Source organism: Microchirus variegatus (assembly GCF_963457635.1).
Source record: "Microchirus variegatus genome assembly, chromosome: 2".
NCBI lineage: Eukaryota > Metazoa > Chordata > Actinopteri > Pleuronectiformes > Soleidae > Microchirus > Microchirus variegatus.
Window position 1 is genome coordinate 23,155,007 of NC_139803.1, and position 22,437 is coordinate 23,177,443.

At 41.0% G+C, this 22,437-nt stretch overlaps 1 protein-coding gene across 1 annotated transcript in view; it reads right to left on the reverse strand.

The window, feature by feature from the left end:
* The window catches only part of arap2 (ArfGAP with RhoGAP domain, ankyrin repeat and PH domain 2), a gene marked incomplete at both ends in the record, with an annotated part of 129,342 nt that overhangs the window by 55,964 nt on the left and 50,941 nt on the right, over nt 1-22,437 (reverse strand). Inside the window, 4 exons of the mRNA XM_083905708.1 lie at nt 6,581-6,755; nt 13,383-13,565; nt 13,715-13,800; nt 19,468-19,667. Coding sequence (XP_083761834.1) covers nt 6,581-6,755; nt 13,383-13,565; nt 13,715-13,800; nt 19,468-19,667 — 644 coding nt within the window. The remainder of the gene's footprint in view (nt 1-6,580; nt 6,756-13,382; nt 13,566-13,714; nt 13,801-19,467; nt 19,668-22,437) is intronic.

A 22,437-nucleotide genomic window follows, 5' to 3' on the forward strand; every position in this document is an offset into this window, starting at 1 on the left:
GGCAATGATTTTCCACGAGGGGCCATACGACAAACAGAAAGTATTGTTGAGGGCCGGACCAGTGGGCTGAACTAAATTCTGCCCAATATTAATTTAATCTCATAAAAATGAGTAAATTGTGTTGCTAGACAATAAACTATATTAATGACGAGGCAGACTTTATTCAATTATTACAAAAAAAAAAGAAGAAATGTCTAACACTTCACAGAAGACTAAGGAAAGTAAAGCAGGCAGGGGGTTAAAGAGGGTATAATCATATTTTATTGCATTGTGTTTTTACTGTATTTTCTCTCACTATTTCACTGTACTTTACTATGCAATGTACTTTTTTACTATTGTACCTGCATATTTGCTCTGTATTGTCTTTTGTACTGTTGTGGGTGTAGCGTGTCTGTGTGACTCAGGGACTGCAGATGGAAATTAGCTAAGGGAGCTATAATCTGGTACAAAGCCTATTTTCCTCTGTGATTAGTGTTGCTGCACATGGTCCAAGTTCAATAAACTAAACTAAACTCGAGTGATAATATGAAAATACACTAGACTATGTTGTTACTCGGCTCCTGTGCAATGACGTAAGAATAACATTCATCAACAATTGATTTTTTTGTTGCCACTGCTGACTAATCTTTGCACCCAAGGGTGAACATATGCAAGGGAAAGCAAAGAGATCATCTACAGGTGAGGCCAGAAGTCTAAAAACACCTACCCATTAACCCATACAATCATTACAGGCTATTAATTACTGGCATGTGTAACCAGAGGGCAAAAAAGACTCACTTTCTCTCCAATAACAATCCAAAATAGTTCTTCAACATGAAAGCCACCAGGGTAAAAAAAAACAAATAAAAAACACTTTAATTCTCACCGTCTCTCAGCAGCTGCAAGAAGTGAAAGAGCCTTGCAATGTGCAAACAACAAGGTGGAATGGAAGTGCATGAAGAAACAGGTCCTCTGATTTACTGTTTTTGTGTGTGTGTGTGTGTGTGTGGTCTTCATGTTTTTATTATCCACACAGAAAAGCGTGGTGGATAAATTTTTAATGCGCCGCAAGACTCAGAGATCCGAGGCGTCAGGAATGCCGACGATAAAACTTTGCTGCCTCCAAATCTATGGTGTGTCATCGAAGAAGAAGAAGTGAAATGATGTCAACAGTACGAGGTATTGCTTGTTCGGTAGCTCGGTTTTAAAAGCACAATGCCCCCGGGTGGAGCAGAGAGCTGCCATAAAATGCAATTTACATGTTTGTATCGTTGTGTTTACAGTTAAGGCATTAGCTAATACTTTCTTCCAGAGATTTATGGCGGAATAGCTGGCACGGATTGAGCTTTTTTTGCTTCGAGACATACAAGTGTTTTAGGGTACAAATCAAATCTGCAACTTCGAAGCCACTAATTGTGCAAGTTTTACGACTAAGGCTTATGAATATTTCTGAGTTTCTGTTCCTAGTAAAGTGAGAGAGTGTGCAGGGAAACTGGCAGTGCTTTTGCAAAGACGGATCACTGAAGATTAAAATGTTGCACACGGTAATATAGCCGACTCACGTGTAACGTATCGTGGCCTCGGTGTCGTTATATGCATCTTATCCTGAGTTTGTAGGAAAAACCAAGCAGGAGTATTTTTTTGTTTTTCGTTTAAAACAAAACTTTACAAAAGCTCTTGTATCTCGCACATACTTTAATGGTTAATGTTGCCTCCTGAGTGTAGCATATGGAAATACAGGGGACATAAAAAATAAAAGAGGAAGCTAAAATTATACAAGAGGCCACCGCAGCAGAAGCCTTTGACTATAAGGGATAGAGCCATCATTGAAGCTGCCCATGGGGTTTACCAAAGTGCGAAGAAACACCACCTCTGAGAGCAGCCGCTGGCTTCTTTTTTTTTTTAATGGAATCTAGGATAGGGATATGCAAATGAGCATGCTCCTACAGTATCCCAGGGTGCTTTGGGGCGAGCAGGTGTGGGTGGTGAGAACAAGGCCCGTCGAGGCCCATGTACACGCACGCTCGCATACATACTGTATGCGGGGAGAAGGAGCTAATGAAGTGGCAACGCTCGAGCATGTTTGGATGTCCAAACACTCGAGGTACAAATGAGCTGCAGCGGAGGGAAGGGACGGCGGAGAAGCATCGGGCGAGAGGCAGGCTGACAGCTTTGTTTTTATTCACTATATCCAGAGAAAGAAGGTCTCACTGTGGGATGGTTAAAAAACTACGCCAATTTTGGGGTGAGCATTGTTTCCGTCGGTCTTTGTTTGTTGCTGGGCTTCGTCCAGCCTCCCGCCGTGGGGATGGTGATGTTGGTGAAGTTTCTTGTCATTTCATCCACGGTAGTGTCTGGCTTTTGCAGCACCACGCAGCGGGAGAACGAGGGCCTGAAGTGCAGCCTGTTAGTGGATGTGCAAATTATAAGGCAAACAAAAGAGAAAAGAACAAATAGACACGCCGCGCGTACACGGACAGGGACGCCACGGTGCTGCAAGCAAATTAAATCCCGACATTTTGTCCTGGTGTTACCTTGAATGTGTGCAACCTTGTTTTTTTTTCCTTGGTGGAACTTCAGCTGTAACCCAAAGCTAAGGTCTTTTTAAAAATTAACAAACTCTTGAATTCGGTCTCGTCCTCCACACTGTTTGCTCCACTGTATCTTCTCTCTGTCAACACCAAAGCGATACAGCGGGGATGGTGCCGTGCGGGTATTGAATTGTTCCCGGGTTGTTGCCAGACAAAACATTGCGCTCAACAAAACAGAAAAAGAAGTTAACTCACTGTTTAATCAGAGTTTTTTCACGAGTCGTCTCTGCAAACTCAGTGGGCCACGCGCGCAAATAAAAAAAGTAGTGCAGACGCCACTATCCACAGGGAAAACGTCAAATCATCGCAGAGACTTGATCTTCCTCGTCTATTTCATCACTGCAGATGTCAGAAGTTGTAATTTTGTATATGTTTTATATTAATACGCAACCAGCTTTTTAACACTGATAAAAAGAAATGGCTGACTGCTCAAATCAAACTGCTGATTGCCTGGAATCATCTCAGTCTACTCTCTTCCTCTTATTCAGAACGACTAAAACTGAATGGTTTGGAAACATCAAAGTCCGTTTTTCTGTGACATTAAAATCTGACTTGTAATGTATATTTTAAGTAGAGATTCAGCCACGATATGCACTGTGTTCAAATTAATCACTATGTTCTAATGTATCCTAACACATTTTTTAATTTGCATGACACAAATCCCAATCATGTAGAGAATTCATTAACTGCAGCCTTGTTTTCTTGAAATGTTTAAAACAGGGATTTAAATGATCATTAAATGATCAAGCCCTACAAATTATCCTGTGAAATATTGTCAAAAAATTGATCATGTGAATGATCAGATAAACCTCATCTATGTGCTACAACTGTCTCGTTTTGACATTACGAGGAAATTACAATATGTTTTTGTATAAGAACCAAAACTGTATTTATGTTAATACAGTTAACAGCTAAAGTATCTGCAGTTCAGTGATAGGTTTGACTTTACCTCCTCTTTTACAGCCTCCTGGTATACAGGCTCCATTCAACAGTATTTTTAGACCTGACTGAGGGAACGGATTCGCTTTGTTGGCTTAATCAGCATTGTGTGAACTCGTTTATATATTTTAAAGGTCCCATGTTATGCAAAATCAACTTTTTAATCATTATAATACTTATATTTGGAGGCCCTACCAAACCCCAAAGTACGAAAAAAGATGCCTCACTCATGTCCTCAGTCTGAGTACAGGAGATAAAACATGCAATGTTGACTTCCGCATTCATTGTGACATCACAGAAGACGCTAAATTCCTGGAATTGTTGTCTCGTGGAGCTCCTCTTTGTCGGTAAAAAAAACATGTGAGAGTGCTGGCGAGGGCAACTGCATCCGGAAAACCGTAAGTCCGCGAAAAGAGTCCTACACAAACTTCCAGCCTCAGAGGATTTATCTGTCCAGTGGATACATCTTATATATGACGGCAATGTGCCTGCTAGAGCCTGCAAATGATCCCTTTTCCAAATGCTAACTGCTGTTAGCTCCCAGTAGCCTCTGTGGCTGATGTCATTTCCTGTCCCTTAAGTTTCGTAAAAAAAAATTTAAGGTGGACCTAAACAGAGTGTTCTGAACAGGGCTGTTTTGGCAGGGTGATTGAACTGCTGTGGTGCTTCATCCTTATGGTATTTTGACCAAAGCATGTCACAGACATGTTCATTAGGACATCAGGGAACTAGGTTAACTTGGAGAAATAGGATATAATATGGGACCTTTAAAGTTTAAGCATTACAAGTTTTATATCTGGGTGCCGACTGTGACTATTTACGACTACCCTATCATCAGGAGTCGTGTCACAGAATGCAATAATGGGGCTAGCTGATATGTGTTTTTAATACTGTAGGGACGTGCAATAAAGTTTGGATTTACAGACACTTGTTGCTAGTCGTACCAATTTATTGTTGCTTCTTTTGGGCTTTTCATGAAATATGCCCCCCCCCTCCAAAAAAACAAAAACACAATGAAAAAAATGTCTGCAAACTTTATGTTAACACTATAAGTTTGTAGCAGCGATACTGTTTTAGATGCTTGAGAGTCGAGACAAACCCCGGGTTACGCTCAATTCACGCGACAGCGTTTAAAATGATGTATTCCTACAATATCCACACATGCAGTAGTTACGGTGAAGAATAAACAATGGGTGTTGGAAAATAAACTATAGGGAAAGCGGCTTGTGGTTAGAGTGAGGTAATGATAATGGTGGAATGTTGATATTAAACATTACTCATGTGCGGCAGAGTCGTCCACTGTGGATGTTGCTTCAGGATATGAAGAAAAGTCTGTGTTTCAGTCATTATCTGATCTAGTCTTTTATTTAATGTTGAAACGCCTGCGTGTCGTAGAGCCTGGTTAGACAAAAAGAATGCAATTTTCTTTTTAAGAAGCTGCTTCCTCCTTCCATTCTGCTTTACAGTATATCCCTCACTTGCAAACACTGACTGTTGTCCCCAAGGCAAGATCTCCATTACATTTTAATTCTGTCTTGTGTCTCACAGTAAACCCGCTGACCTGTAGGTCCTTCTTCCCTGCAGTATGGCCAGTTTATTTGGGCATCCGTCACTGCAGGAAGAGTCTGATAAAGAGGCTGTTTGTTAATAAAGCCATAACGCGAGTATGGACATGCCACGTGTTGCAGATGGACAACGCCACATGCATGGATGTGTATGTGTCCATCTGTCTGTGTGTCTGCACTCGAGGCCCCCGTTGCACACCCTCAAGTAATGACCATCACCATGGCAACCAGGTGACCCTTGTCAGCAATTAGGAGTCCCTAACAGAGTTGGTGCCGGTGAGCGAGCACAGATGTGCCGCATATATTATGTAAAACACGGTCCCAGAGAAAGTCTCCCCCGGCCCAGGCGCCAGACAGCGGCCTCGCTTGCTCCTTTAATATAACACATTCTTAACATCAGCAGTGTGTGTGTGTGTGTGTGTGTTTGTGAACACAAACAAAACACATCAAACCGGGAGGAAGACACACGACAAAACACATCATCTGTGCCGTGTCTGCGTTGCCAGGGAACATGGGTGATGGGAAATGCAAAGGTGAGTCAAAAGAGAGAGAGCGAGAGAGACTTTTTTTTAACTTAGAACTCGCTGCTTTCAAATGTGTGTGTTTTTCTGACTTAATTTCTTATTCACGGCAGTGGCAAAAACAAACAAACAAAACAAAAAACAGCCTCCCCCTGTGTTTTCATAAATGTGGCGGCACAGCGGTAGTGTGAGCTTTAAACATGCTCGGCTTGTTAAAGTACACCAACAATGGGCCGAACGGACGCAGCGCCGTTGGGCATTTGAGTCCAAATAGTACACGTAGTTTAAAGGCCTTTTCGAAGATTTATAGGTGTGTGTTTAGATCTAACCACAGGTTGTGTTGCTTTCATGTTCCTTTGTTTTTTGTATGTTTGTATAGTAATTGTGGAAAAAAATATCTAAACCAGGGACCTTTAGAGTTTGTACAGCATCTTTTCGAATAATATATTACAGAAATGGCCGTTGTGTGGACTGATGAGGAAACCATCGTTCGACAATGTAGTGCCAGAGCCAAATATTACGACAACAAGATGGAAGCAGTGAAGACGTGTGACAATAAAACCCACTGTTTAGCCCCAAGTACTGCTTATTACCATGAACTACTCGTTTGATAAAGCCAGAGTGCATATATGCTGGTGATTGTTCTTGTTTTTGATGTTATTATTCTGTATTTTTGCATGCTATGTCCTCCCTCTGAAAACAGGCTCTGTCAAGCAATACTATCAGACCTGACACAAATAAAAGGACATTTTCTTTTACCGGACTTCAGAATGTAGTCATGAAATTAGCATTTCTTTAACTGGACACTTTTACCAACCAGTTAAGCATCATTTGAGCTACAATAACCCATGATAATGTCCTTTTTCAGTGTTAAAATTGAGAACAACTTCTCTGTTCTCTGCTTCCATGTCTCCACTATTCAAATGATGTGCTGGGCAACAACAACAACAACAACGACGACAGTTTGACAGTCAAAGCTGCTTACCAGATAGTTTGTTCTGGTGCAGGAACTCCATCTGTAGCTTCTGTCCAGCGCGTTGAGCTAAGAGGTATGGGGTGGAGCAGGTCGGATCTCCAGTGGCACACATAACATCTGCCCCGCTGAATACCAGCATCATGGTCTGCAGCACATCAGGCGACACCACTGCTGCGCACAAAGCCTGTGGCACACATAAACACAACATAAAAGAGCACATGAAAAATTCTTCTCTATTGTGTCTGTTTCTTGGCTACCTATGACATTCATTGAGTTCTTTGTGTAGCAGACGAATAAAGCACTGGTTTAGAGCACTACAAATATTAAAGATTCACAATCAACATAACAAACAACAAAGAGTTGTGGCGTCGCTCTGCGCATCCATGCCTGTGCGCTAGCTTGATAGAGGACAAAGAGTCTATAAAGTGGCATCAGAAATCATATAAAGTTTCGAAATTGAGTTCCGCACGCTGATCTCAAAAGAGAAGTAACAATAAGATCAAGCTTTAATACTCCCTGTGGGAAAAATAAAAGATCTAATCCGTGTTAAAAAAAAAAAAAAACGGGAAAACGGCAAATAAGAATGGGACAAATGGGCCATATTAAATATAATGATCCTAACAAGTTTGCAGAAGAGAAATGTAGAAATAACTACATACAAAGCGAGGACAATAACAGCAGTAGGAAATAGTGAGGGGAAGGAAACAATAGTTAAAAGGCTTCATGAAAACAAATGGAAGACTTAACCCTAATGAGAAACATCCAAAGTAAAACACATTTGCTAAATGATAGCACACAATCGGTTTGACAACTTAAACAGCCCAAGTTATTCTGTTAAGTAATGCGAAATATGCAGTAACACACAGCAGGATTAGACTTTGTATGACATGACAATATGATACAGATACAGTGTCGTGCAGATCATTACAATGGTATAGAATAACAACAACACAGTTTATACACAGGCATAAAATGTGTCATATTTTCAACTTGAAAGGCAATGTCATGGAGTGGAGCGACAGATTTCAAAGAGAACAATCAACTTCAAGGCTGCAGACGCTGAAATAGTTCAACTTGTTCCTTTTTTTTTTTCACCGACTGTGAAATGGCCTCATCTTTCAAACTCCATGCCCCGCCTTTTTAGCGCAGGTTCTCTCTGAAATATTGGAGATATTTTCCGAGGCTTCAGAAAGCACTTAGAATGAGAGTGAGAGGAAACATTTAAAAAAAAAAAAAAAATTACAAGTGGAGTCAAGCACTACGTGATAAAATGTGCACCTGTCAATCAGTCAAAATCAACGACTCATTACATTTCTCTTGGAACAATTTGAGATTGTACAGTGAGTGCCTTTGCAGAAGTGTCAGCTTTGATTTTTTAATACAGACTAACTCTAGCACCTAGTGGCCCTGCTCTAAGTCACCTCTGCACTGACTATAATGGCACAAACCTTTGTGTTCCGTCATTTCACCTGTTTCACAGAGCAGGCAGATAAAAGAGTCAAAAGAATCTCGTCTGTGGGTTAGGGTTAAAAAAAACATTTTCTCCCTTACTCCAGTCGATTGATGTGACTTTGTGCACGGTGACCCTCAACAAAGCGCATCAACAGGAGTCGAGTGGCGAATAGTGGCATTTCAACGAGTCAACTCATCCTTTCATAGGACTCAAAACCGAGTCGGCAAGCTGCATCGATCTGCTGCAAACAAGCGAGATCCGTCTGCGAGTGAAGCGCCGCAGCGAGGTTGCACATAGGCGCGCACACACACAAGGCCAAGAACACACACAAACAGAGCACCTGTCAATGTAGCCTGGCCACCCACACGAAGGCCCTGCATCGAGATACAGATAACGCATTGCATAAAGTGTTCATCTATTTCTATTTATGTGTGAATTTTATGCAATACAAAAGTAGTTCATCCTGATAAAAAAGTAAATTATCTCAAAGTGGAAGGTAACCACTCTTTGGCTACATCCACACCACTCCGTTTTGTTTGAAAACACATCATTTCTACCACGGATACATCTATCATTCACATTATGGTGGTGTTTTAGAGCCCAAAATGAGTGATTCAAGTCCCGTCCGAATGTGCCATGTCAGTAATCATAACCGGTTGACGTGGGTAAAGATTCCGAAGACTTTTAGCAGGGTGAAAAGATCCATAAAATTACAGCTGGTAATAAGAACCACGTGTTAATAGACCAGCAATAAACATGTGCTGAAATATTCCGTTATCTCCTGTTTACAAGTAGTTTTATGTGGATTTTCATGGACGCACTTGTGTAATTTCATCAAGAAGCAGCGTAGTACGAACATGACAACAGAAGGTGATGTCGTGCTTAAAGGGGGCATATTATACCCTATTTCTCCAAGTTAACCTAGTTTCATGATGTCTTAGTACCATAAGGATGAAACACCACAGCAGTTCAATCACCCTGCCAAAACAACTCTTTTCAGAACGCTCTGTTTAGTAGTATCTCTTTAGGTCCACCTTAAAGGGCCACCTTAAAAAAAAATAAAACGAAACTACAGCAGGTAGCATTTGGAAAAGTGATAATTTGCAGGCTCTAGCAGGCACATTGCCGTCATATATAACATGTATCCACTGGACAGATAAATCCTAAGTTTGTGTAGAACTCTGTGCTGCACTGTGGAGCCAAGAATAGAACTTTTCTCGGATTTTGCGGACTTCCAGGTTTTCCGATACGGAAAAGTGAAGCTCCGAGAGACAACAATTCCAGGAATTTAGCGCATTGTGACGTAAAAATGAGCGCGGAAGTCAACATCGCGTGTTTTATCTCCTGTACTTAGACTGAGGGGGACCACAAAGTGTGTGAGAGTGAGTCATTTCGTTCGTAGATCGTTTTAAATGAAAACATAGCCGTATGCTTTGTCTTTTTCCCCCGAACACAAGAGACGGGGTCAAATTACGGCAAAATAGTCCCATGCAACTTGGCCTTATTCTGTATCGTCTCTGGAAATGACCTTCCGTGTCATAGCAATTACCTCAGCCGCTAGAGGGTTTATGTGTGAGAGTGTGTGTGAGTGTGCGTAATGATATAAGGGGGTCCTTTGACACCCCTCTCCTCTCTAGGTCGTGTGGCCTGCAGAGACTCTGTGGAGGTCACTGGGATATGAGCTCCTAATGGGGAACATGGGACTAAGTAACAGGGAACGCGGGGAACGGAGAGAGGGCATGAAATGAAGAAAGCAGATGCCGAAACAAAACAGCTTAACGGAACAAGGCGGACACGTTTGAAATAATGCAAGGAGTAGTGCTGACACAATCAAGCGTATATAACACCTTTTTAGTTATATCTCACTACTTGAAGTGACACTTTAAAGAGTGATTTACTGCATGTAGAGTAGGTTTCATGACCCCAGGGCCAATAAAAAGTGTTAAAACACCATTGCCATCATTTCAGCTTGCATGAATGTCAATGAGTAGATTGCAAGTGTTATTGTCTGTATTCAAGAGAAGACTCCCAAAGGAGTAGGTTTTATATAGAATTCTTTCTTTGTTTCATATGCATACTTGTGTTACAGTAAGTAAATGTGACACAAAAGTGGGAGAACATGTCCACTGAGATTAGCCTCAGTGTCCTTGTTTCTCTTTTTCTTTTTTCTTTTTGTAGGTTGCTCGTGATTTATTACTTTATGCTAACATTTGCCGAGCTGCCCCAATGAGTGTTTATTATCTATTTTAGCGAACACACATACGTTGAGTCACGGTGTGTTCAGAGGCTCTACGACACACTGATCCCTATCAAATCTGCTGAGCCCATTAATAAAGCCAGTCTAGACAGGAGGGAAGCAAACACAACTGCCCAGTAATTCTCCTTTTTGCTTCCTTTCACCCACCCACACACACACACACACACACATACACATTTTGCAATCTTGTGAACTAAAAAAGCTTATTTCTGCGGTGATGGTGAGAACTTAGGCATCCAAATCCACAGTTCATCAAGTCTGCAGGGGGCCTAAAGTGTTTTTTTTTGTCTTCACAGGACATGAAGGTTTTACGATGCACATATACATTAAGGTTGGGTCAAAATATTGGTAATTAATGGATCAGGGCAAATATCGATATTTGAATTAATAACTTAAGACACTGTAACGTAAACAGCCCCTGACAGTTTCACTTGCCGGGCATCGTGGATAAAATGAATGGTAATTTGGGCGGCAGTCCACGAAGTCCGCGAAAAGTTCTATTCTTGGCTCCACAGTGCAGCACAGAGTCCTACACAATCTTCCAGCCTCAGAGGATTTATCTGTCCAGTAGATACATGTTATATATGACAGCAATGTGCCTGCTAGAGCCTGCAAATGATAATCTTTCCAAATGCTAACTGCTGTTAGCTCCCTGTAGCTTCTGTGGCTGATGTAATTTCCTGTCCCTTAAGTGTTGTTTTCCTTTTTTTAAGGTGGACCTTTAAGGTGGACTTAAATAGATACTACTAAACCATGCGTTCTGAACAGGGCTGTTTTGGCAGGGTGATTGAACTGCTGTGGTGCTTCATGCTTATGGTATTTTGACCAAAGCATGTCACAGACATGTTCATTAGGACACCACGGAATTAGTAATTAGTAACTAGGAGAAATAGGGTATATGTCCCCTTAACTTTCCACAGTATTTTCTTCAGTTAGACAGATATCCTGATGTATCACTATATGATTGTCTTGCAGTATATCGATCATCACAGAATCGCAGTATGGTGATATCAATGTGTCGCGTATCGCATTGTGAGGCACTCTGTGATTCCCACCGCTAGCATTCAACCTTGATTATATGATACATAAGTATCATATAATCACAAGTACATATATATCACAAGTACATTTACATTTGTCCATTCATACAGCACATTTAAATCATATGCTGTAGAGACATTGTGGAGCAAAATGCCGGTCTCCTGCAAGGCCCTTGCATACTTAGAAAAGGCTAAGTATAAGTTTGTGTTTGCCACCAAGCATTGATTCCCCATTAGTTACTTGTATACTGGGCGTAGTTGAGCTACAACTGTAGGTCAATTTAACTGTGCATGGAAATGTACTGATGGGGCAGGGATTCAATATTTATAGAATGTTGAATTTGAATTCGGCAGCTCATGTATATGGAATATTTTAATTCTCGTTTTTGACCCCGTAGCAGATCCGCACATAATCACACTGTAGTTGGTGTATGAATGGCATTTAAAAATATTAATCAAAAGCTTTAGTGTTAGCAACAGGGTCAGAGATTTCCATTAATCTCCTTGGAAACACACAAGCTCTTTTAAGTCTGTGAGGTCTCCAGGCCAAGGGTCCTGAGGGTGGACATTTGGATTCAGCCACACTGTCCATCTGTCAGTCACACTTTCACTTCCTCATCTCCCGGGCAAAAAAAAACAAACTGTAAAAGCTAATTCACATGTCTCGAGTGGCGCAGGGCACACGTTCACATGCATGTACACACTCCTCACACTCCAACAATCACACACACACAAACACACAAGCCAGAAAAAGCCGCAATAAAACCAACCCAAGCGTTTCTGTTGTGATCCTAATCCACTTTTCCACACAGCCAGCTAGTATATCTCTTCCTTATACGTCCCCCTCCCCATTCCCTCTTTCTCTCTACATCTCCATTCCTCTCTTTCAACTCAGGAAACAATACAAGGGAGGGCTGATCTGCGTAAATGCTGACACAGGAGGAACTGGTGGTGCTTTTAAGACCCTCTTTTTTAGAGGCTTTTTTTTTTCTTTGCCGCAGCAATAAACCCTAAACCACAACCTGGCAGAGACGGCCTAAGCTCCAACTTGCTTATACTAGAGATCAATAAGACGCCCCCTTTGGCATCTCTGGACTCGTCCAGTTTTACCTTCAGTCAGAAGGTCAGAAAAATAAGAGCTATTTCAGGTTCAGTGGATCCAGCTCATAGACTGTGACATGTGCCATGCTTCTTGGAGGTCCAGACGAGGATATCAGTGCCCACTTATCATGGCATGATAACCTTTTAGTGTCCTCGTGAGAGAAAGTTACTTTGGAAAAAGAAAAAACATGCTATTTCTTATTGAGGTTTTCCCTTGTGTGCGTTATGTTGCGAGCATAACATGGCACTATGAAGTCCTGCTAAGTCAAGAAACTGTGGTCCGAGTGACAATGATGCAATATTATTAATCTCAAATGAAATGTGACAGCTAAAATGATTGGATGCTTCCAAGCGTTATGACTAAAAGCACACCATGCAGATACATATGCAACCAAGACAATATATCATAAAAATCTTATATGTTAACAATAAAAGTACAAACATTTTGATAACAGCATTGATAAAATGTAAATAAGTACAGTTCCAGTGACCTAACGACAGTGTAAATAGCTGTGCATCTATTACCACAAGGTACTGAAAGTACTGCAATTTACTAGGTTCATTGAATGAACCTCTAAGCTCATGCTGAAGATTCTGCATTACTCACACTAGCTCTCATGTGCTGGCTCTTTCGTGCATCATGTCATACCATGAAGACTTTAAAAAGTCTTACAAGTCAAAGAGCAAAAATGATGCATTCACACAGCAAATGTGGCCTGTAGCTACTGTGATGTAAACATTTGTGATAAGCATGTGACTAACCAATAATCATTGCTGTGGGGCCTCCATGTACAAGCCATGACGCCACAACAGGGTCCACTGATACTGTTGTGTTGTAAAACGTCTCATCAGAAACAATTAATCATCTAAAATGATTAGTTGGTCGACCTCTACGGAATACCTGAAAATTAAATGTATACAGCATCTGTTTCTTTCTTCCTCTCTTGATGAAAATCACACCTGGTTGAGCTGTTCCAGGTCATTAAAGCCCTCCAGGGCCTTCCGGTACTTCCTCTCCCTGTATTTCCTGCGAATGAAAGTGGCACGCTGCTCCAGCGAGGCTCCGCCATATAGCTCTTCCTCCATGGGAAGATTAGCTGCCCAGAAAGTGTTAGCATTCTTGTTGCCCACCTCCAGGAACAGCTGTCAGATGCAAAAACATAACATCCCAGGTTTAGAATTAATATACACTATGTCAAGCCCAATTGTTTAATTGAAAAGTCTAATGCATTATAAACACTTTACGTTACAGTGTCGTACAGTCGTGAAATTGCACAATTTGTTGCACTAACCTCCACTAGCTCATTGCTCCAAATACTGCTGTCCAACTTCAGGCTCCGCACTTTGGAAATACTTGGACCAAGCGAGCGGTGCTGTCCTGGCACACATGAAGACAGCCATCAAATTGACTGATTGCACAGATACACAAACACGCATGCACATGCAAATCAAGACAACCAATCAATACAATATGTGAGTTCATGAAACCTCTCCTAATTAGATTACATTTTTTTAAAAAACAATGCTGTTGGGGCTTTCTGTTGCAAAAAAAAAAACTTCACATGAAGTCTCCTCCCTGTGCACAAACACATCTAGCGTCAGTGATGGAATAAATTATAAACACAGGCAGTAACAAGATGGAGAAACAGAGCATGACTGCAAGCTCATTCTCTCACTCACAGCAGACATATTTGGTCCCCTCAGCACTCCTAATTGGAAATGAAAGCACAGAACGAGGGCCATTAATTGCTAATGAATCATGAGTAATTCATTGTGTTTGCTGGTCGGCCTGTTTATTTGGGTGAACAAGAGACTTCTGGGGTTGCTTATGGCCAAAGACAGAGCATACATGCATAATACATTAAGCAGGAACACGGCGTATGAGTGAGGGTGAATTATTGTCCTGTGTGTAATGGCGGGTAATTTTAGATTTAGAATGAACTCATTACTGTTTCTCCATGCTCAAGCGGAGCAGCTGTGAATGAAAATGCAGGGCCCTGAGCTGTGACAGGGCATTCCAAAACAAATCCAGAGGGCATAGACACCAGTAAACTCGGAATTATTTCACACCCAAGATATTAAAAAAAAAAAATATTTCACTGTTGAAAGTTGATGACTGCATTCATATTACGATAAATAGGTAGATTAGGTCCAAATGTTTTAGGTAGGTCAAGTATATTTTTGCTTTCATTGTTACATTTTAAGCTCTTTTTGAGTGGCCATGCTATTTCAAACACGACTGCACAAGACTTATTTATCGTTAATAAGCCATATATCGTGATCTTATAATCAGACTTGATATGATCAGATTTCATTTCACAATAATCACATTGTTAACTGTTCACCAATTGAAGAGCGGTGTGGCGTCTACATTGTGTTGCTTCATGATTAGTTTAAATGAAATTAAAATGTAAGAAAAGCAGTGGACCAAGTACTTAGCCCTGTGGGACACCATATGGAATGTGACAAGCATTTGAAACAAGCCGACGCTCCCTCTAAGTGTTTATTAAATATGGATGAGATTTCAAACACAAAGCAACTTTCACTTGATCAGCCTTGTTTTTTCTAGTGCATCACGCATGACACTGATGAAGGAGATAAAGGTATTAGCACAAACATTAAACATGAGCAATGTGATGTACAACTTTATTTCGTAAGTACTTCCACCCAGCTTTAAATGATCTGCTTTGTTGAAAACATGTTATTATCATTAAATTAAAAGGTAGGCCAACAAATTAATTAATGCATTGTCACAAAAATTAAAAATGTCAGTCACCTGTGGAACGGACAGGCCTGAATTCATGTGAAACCAGCGCTCTTAGTGAAACATTGTGCGTTCCTGTGCTGTGTGTGTTTAACTTCGTAGGGAAGTCTGAAGAAAGTGGCTTGGACTTTTGAAGGGAATTCCAAGCCTAAATTTAATACTCCAGATTATATGCCTCATCAAATTTAGTCTTTTTCTGATAAAGGATATAGGGGACTGTAATTTCAAAGTTAATGCAAAAATAAATATGGGCGTTTTTATGCATATTTTTATAAATACTGTGACTTACAAATACAAAAGATTCACTTCTACTTCAAGGGTACTTCACACTGAAGACTAAAAAGGTGGACAGAGAGTCGCCACTATCCTTTAAATATGGTTTCTCTAACCCCAAAAGTCACATTGTAAAGACAGAAATAATCACTGCCTTTATGGCCATAGTGTCCAGTTTGATAAATAAGAGCCCTGTGAAGCCTCTCGCCTTCTCTTGAGCAGGAGTGAACATCTTTCACTCAGTGAGCGCCTGCTGCAGTGCTGCAGCCAAGCTTCAACCACTGAGCCACACAGCACCACAGGACAATTTTCACTTGTGTAAGGGTAATGACGCTGAAAAAAAGTGCGCACCTTCTGGCACTCTGTGCACATGGTGCCATATAAATAGCCTGATGTAAACGTCTTTATCATTCTTGTAAAACCAAAACAACACACAAAAGGGCATCCCCCATCACAGCGGCTTTTCACAACAAAAAAAACTGCCAAACGATTCAGTCTACTGTCTGAAACCTTCCGAGTGACCAAAGCAACAGATCGGGGAGCATTTAACCAGCTCTTAGTCAGAAGAAAAGAAGTAGAGCTACAAGCACTGCATTTCTGCGTTACCATGGCAACAGTTGACACTTCCCAGTGGACCTATCTAGATATTACACCTTGGTTTAAAGTAGTTTATTGCAATTAGACATGTGAAAAGTGGCCTCCAGTATTTGAAGCAATGTCTTCCCATCTGGTAAGTTCCAATGGATGAGAGATTCAGCAGTTCTCTGGGACTTTATGCGCGTATTTCTTTGGTTTTCTCCCCGCAGGTTTTGTTTGGACTCTTTCTCCAACAGCGAAATTGTTCAGTAAAAGCCAAATGCCAAACCTTTTATTTGCTCTGTAGGTAACCGCCCGGCATAAAAGTGGAAACAAAACAACTTGCAAGAGCACATACCGTAGAGGGAAAATTATTGATGTGTAACCCAGGAATTGGTGGAGACCAAAACAGGGCTTTAAAAATATGAATGAGTTTAAAAATTGTTAGGTGTGACAAAACAAAAACAACTGAATATAATAAAATCGATGCAGCCTCGAGTTTCACCGCTGAAGCCAACCCAGAAGTGGTAATATGCTGAATGGCCACAAGGGGGCAACTACAGTGGTTGCTAAAAGAAGACCATTTTAAAGGGAGGTTACAATGTCAATTAACATTCTCATGATAACTTAATGATACCAATAACTAGAATCAATTCCTCTCTAATAGAGCATGAACTCTTGTCTTATTTAGAAGGAAATAGACAATAGAAAGTACAGCGCACATGAGTGGACACCAGTGTAATTGACGGCTGGCACTGTCCAATGGGAGCCTGGTTGCCGGTGAAGCAACTGAACTTCTGGTTGCAAAACCTAAACATGGCACCAGGTAGATTTCGATGAGTTCAGATTATTTTGAGTGACATCACTACCAGTTGTCACTTGCTTCCTCCATGCCAGCTAAATGTCTTAAAAAAGCACTTGTTTTAGCACCAGATAATGTTCAAGGTTGTCGTTTATGTCAGTTCCATGTGCACACTTTGTCGTGTTATTAACTGTTGGCTAAAATATCAGTATATGCAGGTTTAATACACACCACTTTTTACTCTATATATATATATTATTTCACTGATTGATATAAAAGAAATCAAATGTGGTGCTCAGTGAGATGCCATGTCTCTCAGAAAACACAGCGATGCATTGCTTTAGCCTCATATAGAGCACATTATTTTGCGGAAGAAACACCCATGTCGTTGAATTATCTCGGTTCTGATGCAATTTGTCTGTTTTCCAATGTTAAAAATAAAACCCTTCTATATTAAGAAAACTGACTTTCAACCCTTCACGAGTTCATAAAGAGAGAATATTACCATTTAAACTTAGCTCTTAAACAGAAAGTGGGGCTGCAGGACTATTAAAATTCATTCCATCTTGGCAAGAGAAGAGGAAAGCCTGGGATCAGTTTTACCATTAGCCATCTCATTACTTCTTCCCTCTTCCTCTTGTTCAGCATTTCTCTTTATTGTCCATGACATGAGAGTGCTAATTAAAAGCGTTAGCACTCATTGGTATTCCAAATGGACCACCGCCTAGTTTAAGGGGAGCACAGTGTGAGGACAGCTTCCTCATTGCAGATATTCACCCCGTCTCTCTCCCATAGCACGTTCGAGAAAATGTAATATTAAAACACCCCTGCAAATGAAATCATTTAAGGGTGTTTGAAAAGGGATGTCGGATATATGATGCGTACCAATTACATGGACTTTTGCAGAGGTGAGGTGAAGGATGGTATTAAAAGTTATGACAAATCTCGAGCTTGGAGGAGATCTGAGGGAGGAGGGAGCGTAGAGTAGCATGCAAGAGTATAGGGGGGGAAAAAAAAGAAAAAGAACGAAGACACCGCACACAACCCCGAACATTCTCCACATCGAGCACGGCTGCCATGTCTCTTTAATCATGTTTGGCGGGTCAAATATCAGTTTGGGATTCCCCAAGTTCCCAACCGTGGCTTAATCTTTGTTGTCATTTCATCTGTGACATCCAGCACAGCCAAACAGATTAGAGAGTCCAGAGGCCAGACACCACCAGCTCCCATAAGTAGCTTATCACCTGAGATCTTATAGAAGAAGAGCCTCTGGGTCAGAGTACACACACCCTGGCAAACAGCACACCACACATACAGATTAAGGATGAAGAACTGACATGCTTTTTAGCATGTTTTTAAGTCTTGCTCATACAGTTTAATCAGCGCCGCCTTTTGTTTTATAGCCCACGTGAATTTCTGTTCAATGAGCTGTGAGCAGGTCAACTAAAGAATAAAGTACTTTTTCAGATAAAGACCTGCAATCCTTCTGTATTTTTTTATATTTTAAAAAAACTGCACTGGAAAATGATAAGTTCTAAAATTGCAGCGGGAATAATGCATTGTATTGCAGGAGTAGCAATAATTGTGCAAGTCAATAAAAAGACACTTTGTCCTTTTCCTTTTGTTCATAAAAACGAGTCTTGCAGACTTTGACATATTTCCAAATTTCATAAATTCAATCCGAAATGAAAAAATCACTACATACTATTATAAAAAGTACTTTTTGCCTGTGTGTTTATTGTATTTTTTGTTTTTATTTGTATCATATTATTCATAGCTTGTGCTGAAAAAAAGGATATAAGACACTCTATACTGCACATTCTCACACCCTCTGTATGTGCGCTTTAACATAGTAAAAGCAGCCAAAATGCTCTGTGCTCTAAGGGTTAAGCAACTTTGTTTTTTGTGTTGTTGCTATTAAAATGTTACATTTTATCAGTTGAAATTGATAAAGTGAATTCTAAAGACTGACATCACTTGTTTTGTTACATGGTTTCAGTATGAAGACTGAAGTTTGAAGTGAGAAGATGATGATTATCAGTTGAGTTAACGTGACATTTTGAAGCTGAAAGAAAGAATCTCTGAAGTTTGTCTTGTTTCTTCCTGTAATTAGCAGCAAATCCTAGCTTTTATTAACAAATCATGATCTCCATGAACAACAACAACAGTTACAGCTTCTTTTCCCTTCTGGTGATTATCAAAAACTCTACAATCCTTTTCCATTGTCTTATGGCGACTTGGGGCGTCTCCACTGCTGTCGTGAGTGTGAGCGTTTTTGGGGTTTCTTTTGCAAGCAGGGGATTGATTTTTCAGTTTTGGACTTTCTGTGTGTTGGTTATGTCTGCATCACTATAAATACTGACCGAGGCAGCTCTGCTTTTTCTGCCTCTGTGTTTGTGTTCTGTGATACCTGCATTAGAACTACGCATGTCATTTAGCAATTGTGCTAATTCCAGCACACTGATGCTTTCTGCTGATTTGATGACACTAAGCAAACTTCAGCCAAACTAAATCCAGCATATACTGTGTGTGTGTGTGTGTGTGTGTGTGTGTGTGTGTGTGTGTGTGTGTGTGTGTGTGTGTGTGTGTGTGTGTGTGTTTGTGTGTGTGTGTGTGTGTTTGTCCCTTACCTGCACATTTCTTGCAGATGACCACGCCCAGATTGACAGATGCCCACTCCGGCTGCGCGGCGCGACAGTCAGCGCAGCTCCTGTTGGCCTCGTCGAACCAAATCTTCTCCGCCACTTCATAGTCGGAGAGTGTCTCGGCGATCGATTCTTGGATCGCTTCAATCCACTCCTCCTTCTCCCATTCTGACTCGGCTGTGAAGCTGCAACAATCGATATATTTTTTTTTTTTTGTTTCACCCCCCGCCACCCCAAACACATGTCTCACTGTTATTGATTTGATTTGAGAGAGCAAATTAAACAGCATAGTGGCGCTTGACAGGGTTATGGGTGTGTGCAGTATTTGGAGAAGTTTTACTGGAGGGGTAGAGGGGGTTGCTGAATATGTACTGATGGGCCATTGTAATAGATCTGGTGGAACTGATGGGGGAGGGACAACGGGGCAGTTAGAGCAATCTGTCTCACCTTACACCACTAAATTCTATTAACTGCGAAGGCAAGGTCTTTTTCCCAGGATATTATTTCTATATTAGAATCAGCACAGTTGAGAAATGGTGATGGAAAAAAGATTAGAGCCATAACCCATTTACGGTTTGGACATGCATCAAAAACAAAGGGTAAAAACAACGTTTAACGACCTGTATTCAGAGCAGTGTCACTTTGAAAGAGAAAGGATGGAAAGTCGTGCACCGAGATGAAGCTTAGTGAGGTTGTGATTGGACAAATTTACAAGAAAATACGATTAATAGTGGACACTTGTTTCCAGTTGAGGGAAAGTCTTAAAGGTCTCATATTATACCCTATTTCTCCAAGTTAACCTAGTCCCCTGATGTCCGAATGAACATGTCTGTGACATGCTTTGGTCAAAATACCATAAGGATGAAGCACCAAAGCAGTTCAATCACGCTGCCAAAACAGCCCTGTTCAGAACTCTCTGTTTAGTAGTATCTCTTTTTTTTTTAAAAAAGTAAAACGAAACTTAAGGGACAGGAAATGACATCAGCCACAGAGGCGACTGGGAGCTAACAACAGTTACCATTTTCAGGCTCCAGCAGGCACATTGTCGTCATATATAACATGTATCCACTGGACAGATAAATCCTCTGAGGCTGGAAGTTTGTGTAGAACTCTGTGCTGCACTGTGGAGCCAAGAATAGAACTTTTTGCGGACTTCCGGTTTTCAGATTTCGTTGCCCTCGCCAGCACTCTCGCGTGTACAAAGCTGATTTTGCATAACATGGGACCTTTAATAGAAACCTACAACACATCATTGCAACGATGTGTTTACAAGATTTTCAGTAACCTGGTAACTGCAAAGCCATCTGGAATCAGCTTCTTTTTCTATAGTCATGCCATGTAATTTGGAACGATTGAGCAGTGTAGGAAAATATTAGGGGTGGTAAAAATGTGTACGTAATTTTAAACAAGGATGTTTACTGGTGTGTCATTTGTCTGCACTGATACATTATAATATATAATAACATTTTTGAAAAACTGTTACAGGACATGACCTTTTTCAAATCGACAGTTCTCCTGCCCACAAAGCAAAGGCCATTGAGTCTGGAGTTTTGTGAAGCAGAACCTGAAAGCCCAGATTTAAACCCACACTTGGTAGCTTTGTGTCTGCTGTTATGAGACCCTGCAGTGATATAGAGAAATGACTGTGTTGATATTACAAAGTCAGTTTCAGGCTGACATTTACGTATGAAAAGGGTTTTAAAAACATCTAAATCAGTTAAAGCGTACACTGAGAGCTCAAGTGGGCAAAGGCATCAGATGAGAAAACAACAGAGGCAGACATAGTATATAAAATGGATAGACCGAGCTTGACTGAAAGAAGCACTTAGAAAGGAGAAATGGGACCACCGGTCTCCATAGCAACCTGGCGACTGGTGTAAAGTACGACTTAAGATGAGGAGGGAAGGAGACAGTGAGGGGAGGGGGAAGCTTTCACCAGGAGCAGAGGATGTGCACTAGGGCCAGCTTCACCCAAACAAGCCGGCACAGATCGATAGGTTGATTGGGTTCAGCTGTTCCGTGCCCAGTGGTCTCTGCCCGGGGCCCGTCTAAAGAGATGACTGCGCACATCATCTGCTGAACTGCAGCATGGCCTCCAGAACCACAGAGGAGCAAAGCGAGGCAAAAAGGCAGGAGGCAGCAGAAGTGGATGTGGAGGTTCCCTGGCTGCAGAGTTTTTAGATGTGTCAGACTATAGGCCATGAAATACACTCCGGCTTTTAAGCCAAACAAGTAGTAAAGGTGGTAAAAAAAGAAAAGGGGGGAGGGGGAATTAAAGACAATCTGGAGTGAAAACACTCCCATTGCTTTGATTATATGCCAGAAGGTGTATTTCAACTGCATGGTTCCAGGAATTGTAAGTACCAGGAATGGTTTCTGCCATATACGCACAACAACAACAAAAAAAAACTCAAATTGACGTGCCAAAAACTGTAGATTGGAAGTTGCTAACAGAAGGACAAACTTATTGTCCACGACAACGAAAAACATAAAGGTAATTAGCCCATTTGTTAACTCTGGTGCAGCCAAGAAGCTGAACATTGTCCCTGTAAGATAAAGTAATAAATGGAATAAGAACACAACAAAAAGGCAGCAAAACTAAACAAGACACATATTCAAGTCGCACTGCTGCAAAGAGACGAGCTTGAGTAGCAGTGAGTTAAAAACTGCGCGGAGATTTTACAAGCTGTTGTAGAGTTTGATGAGCTGAAATAAAAGACTGGAGCGCTGACACCTCCACCAGGAAGATTCCTGAACCATCTCTAACAAACCAAACACTTTTGATTAGATCCTAGTTTCTACTGTATAAACTACACGTAATTCATGGGGAAGTTCTCCTTAGTTCCAGGTATTAATACATGTGTTATTTTTGACCATACAAGCTTATCTCATGCACTACACTGCACCGTACATGTCAATTACCATCACAAACACAGGCTTCAAGCTCCCATTACT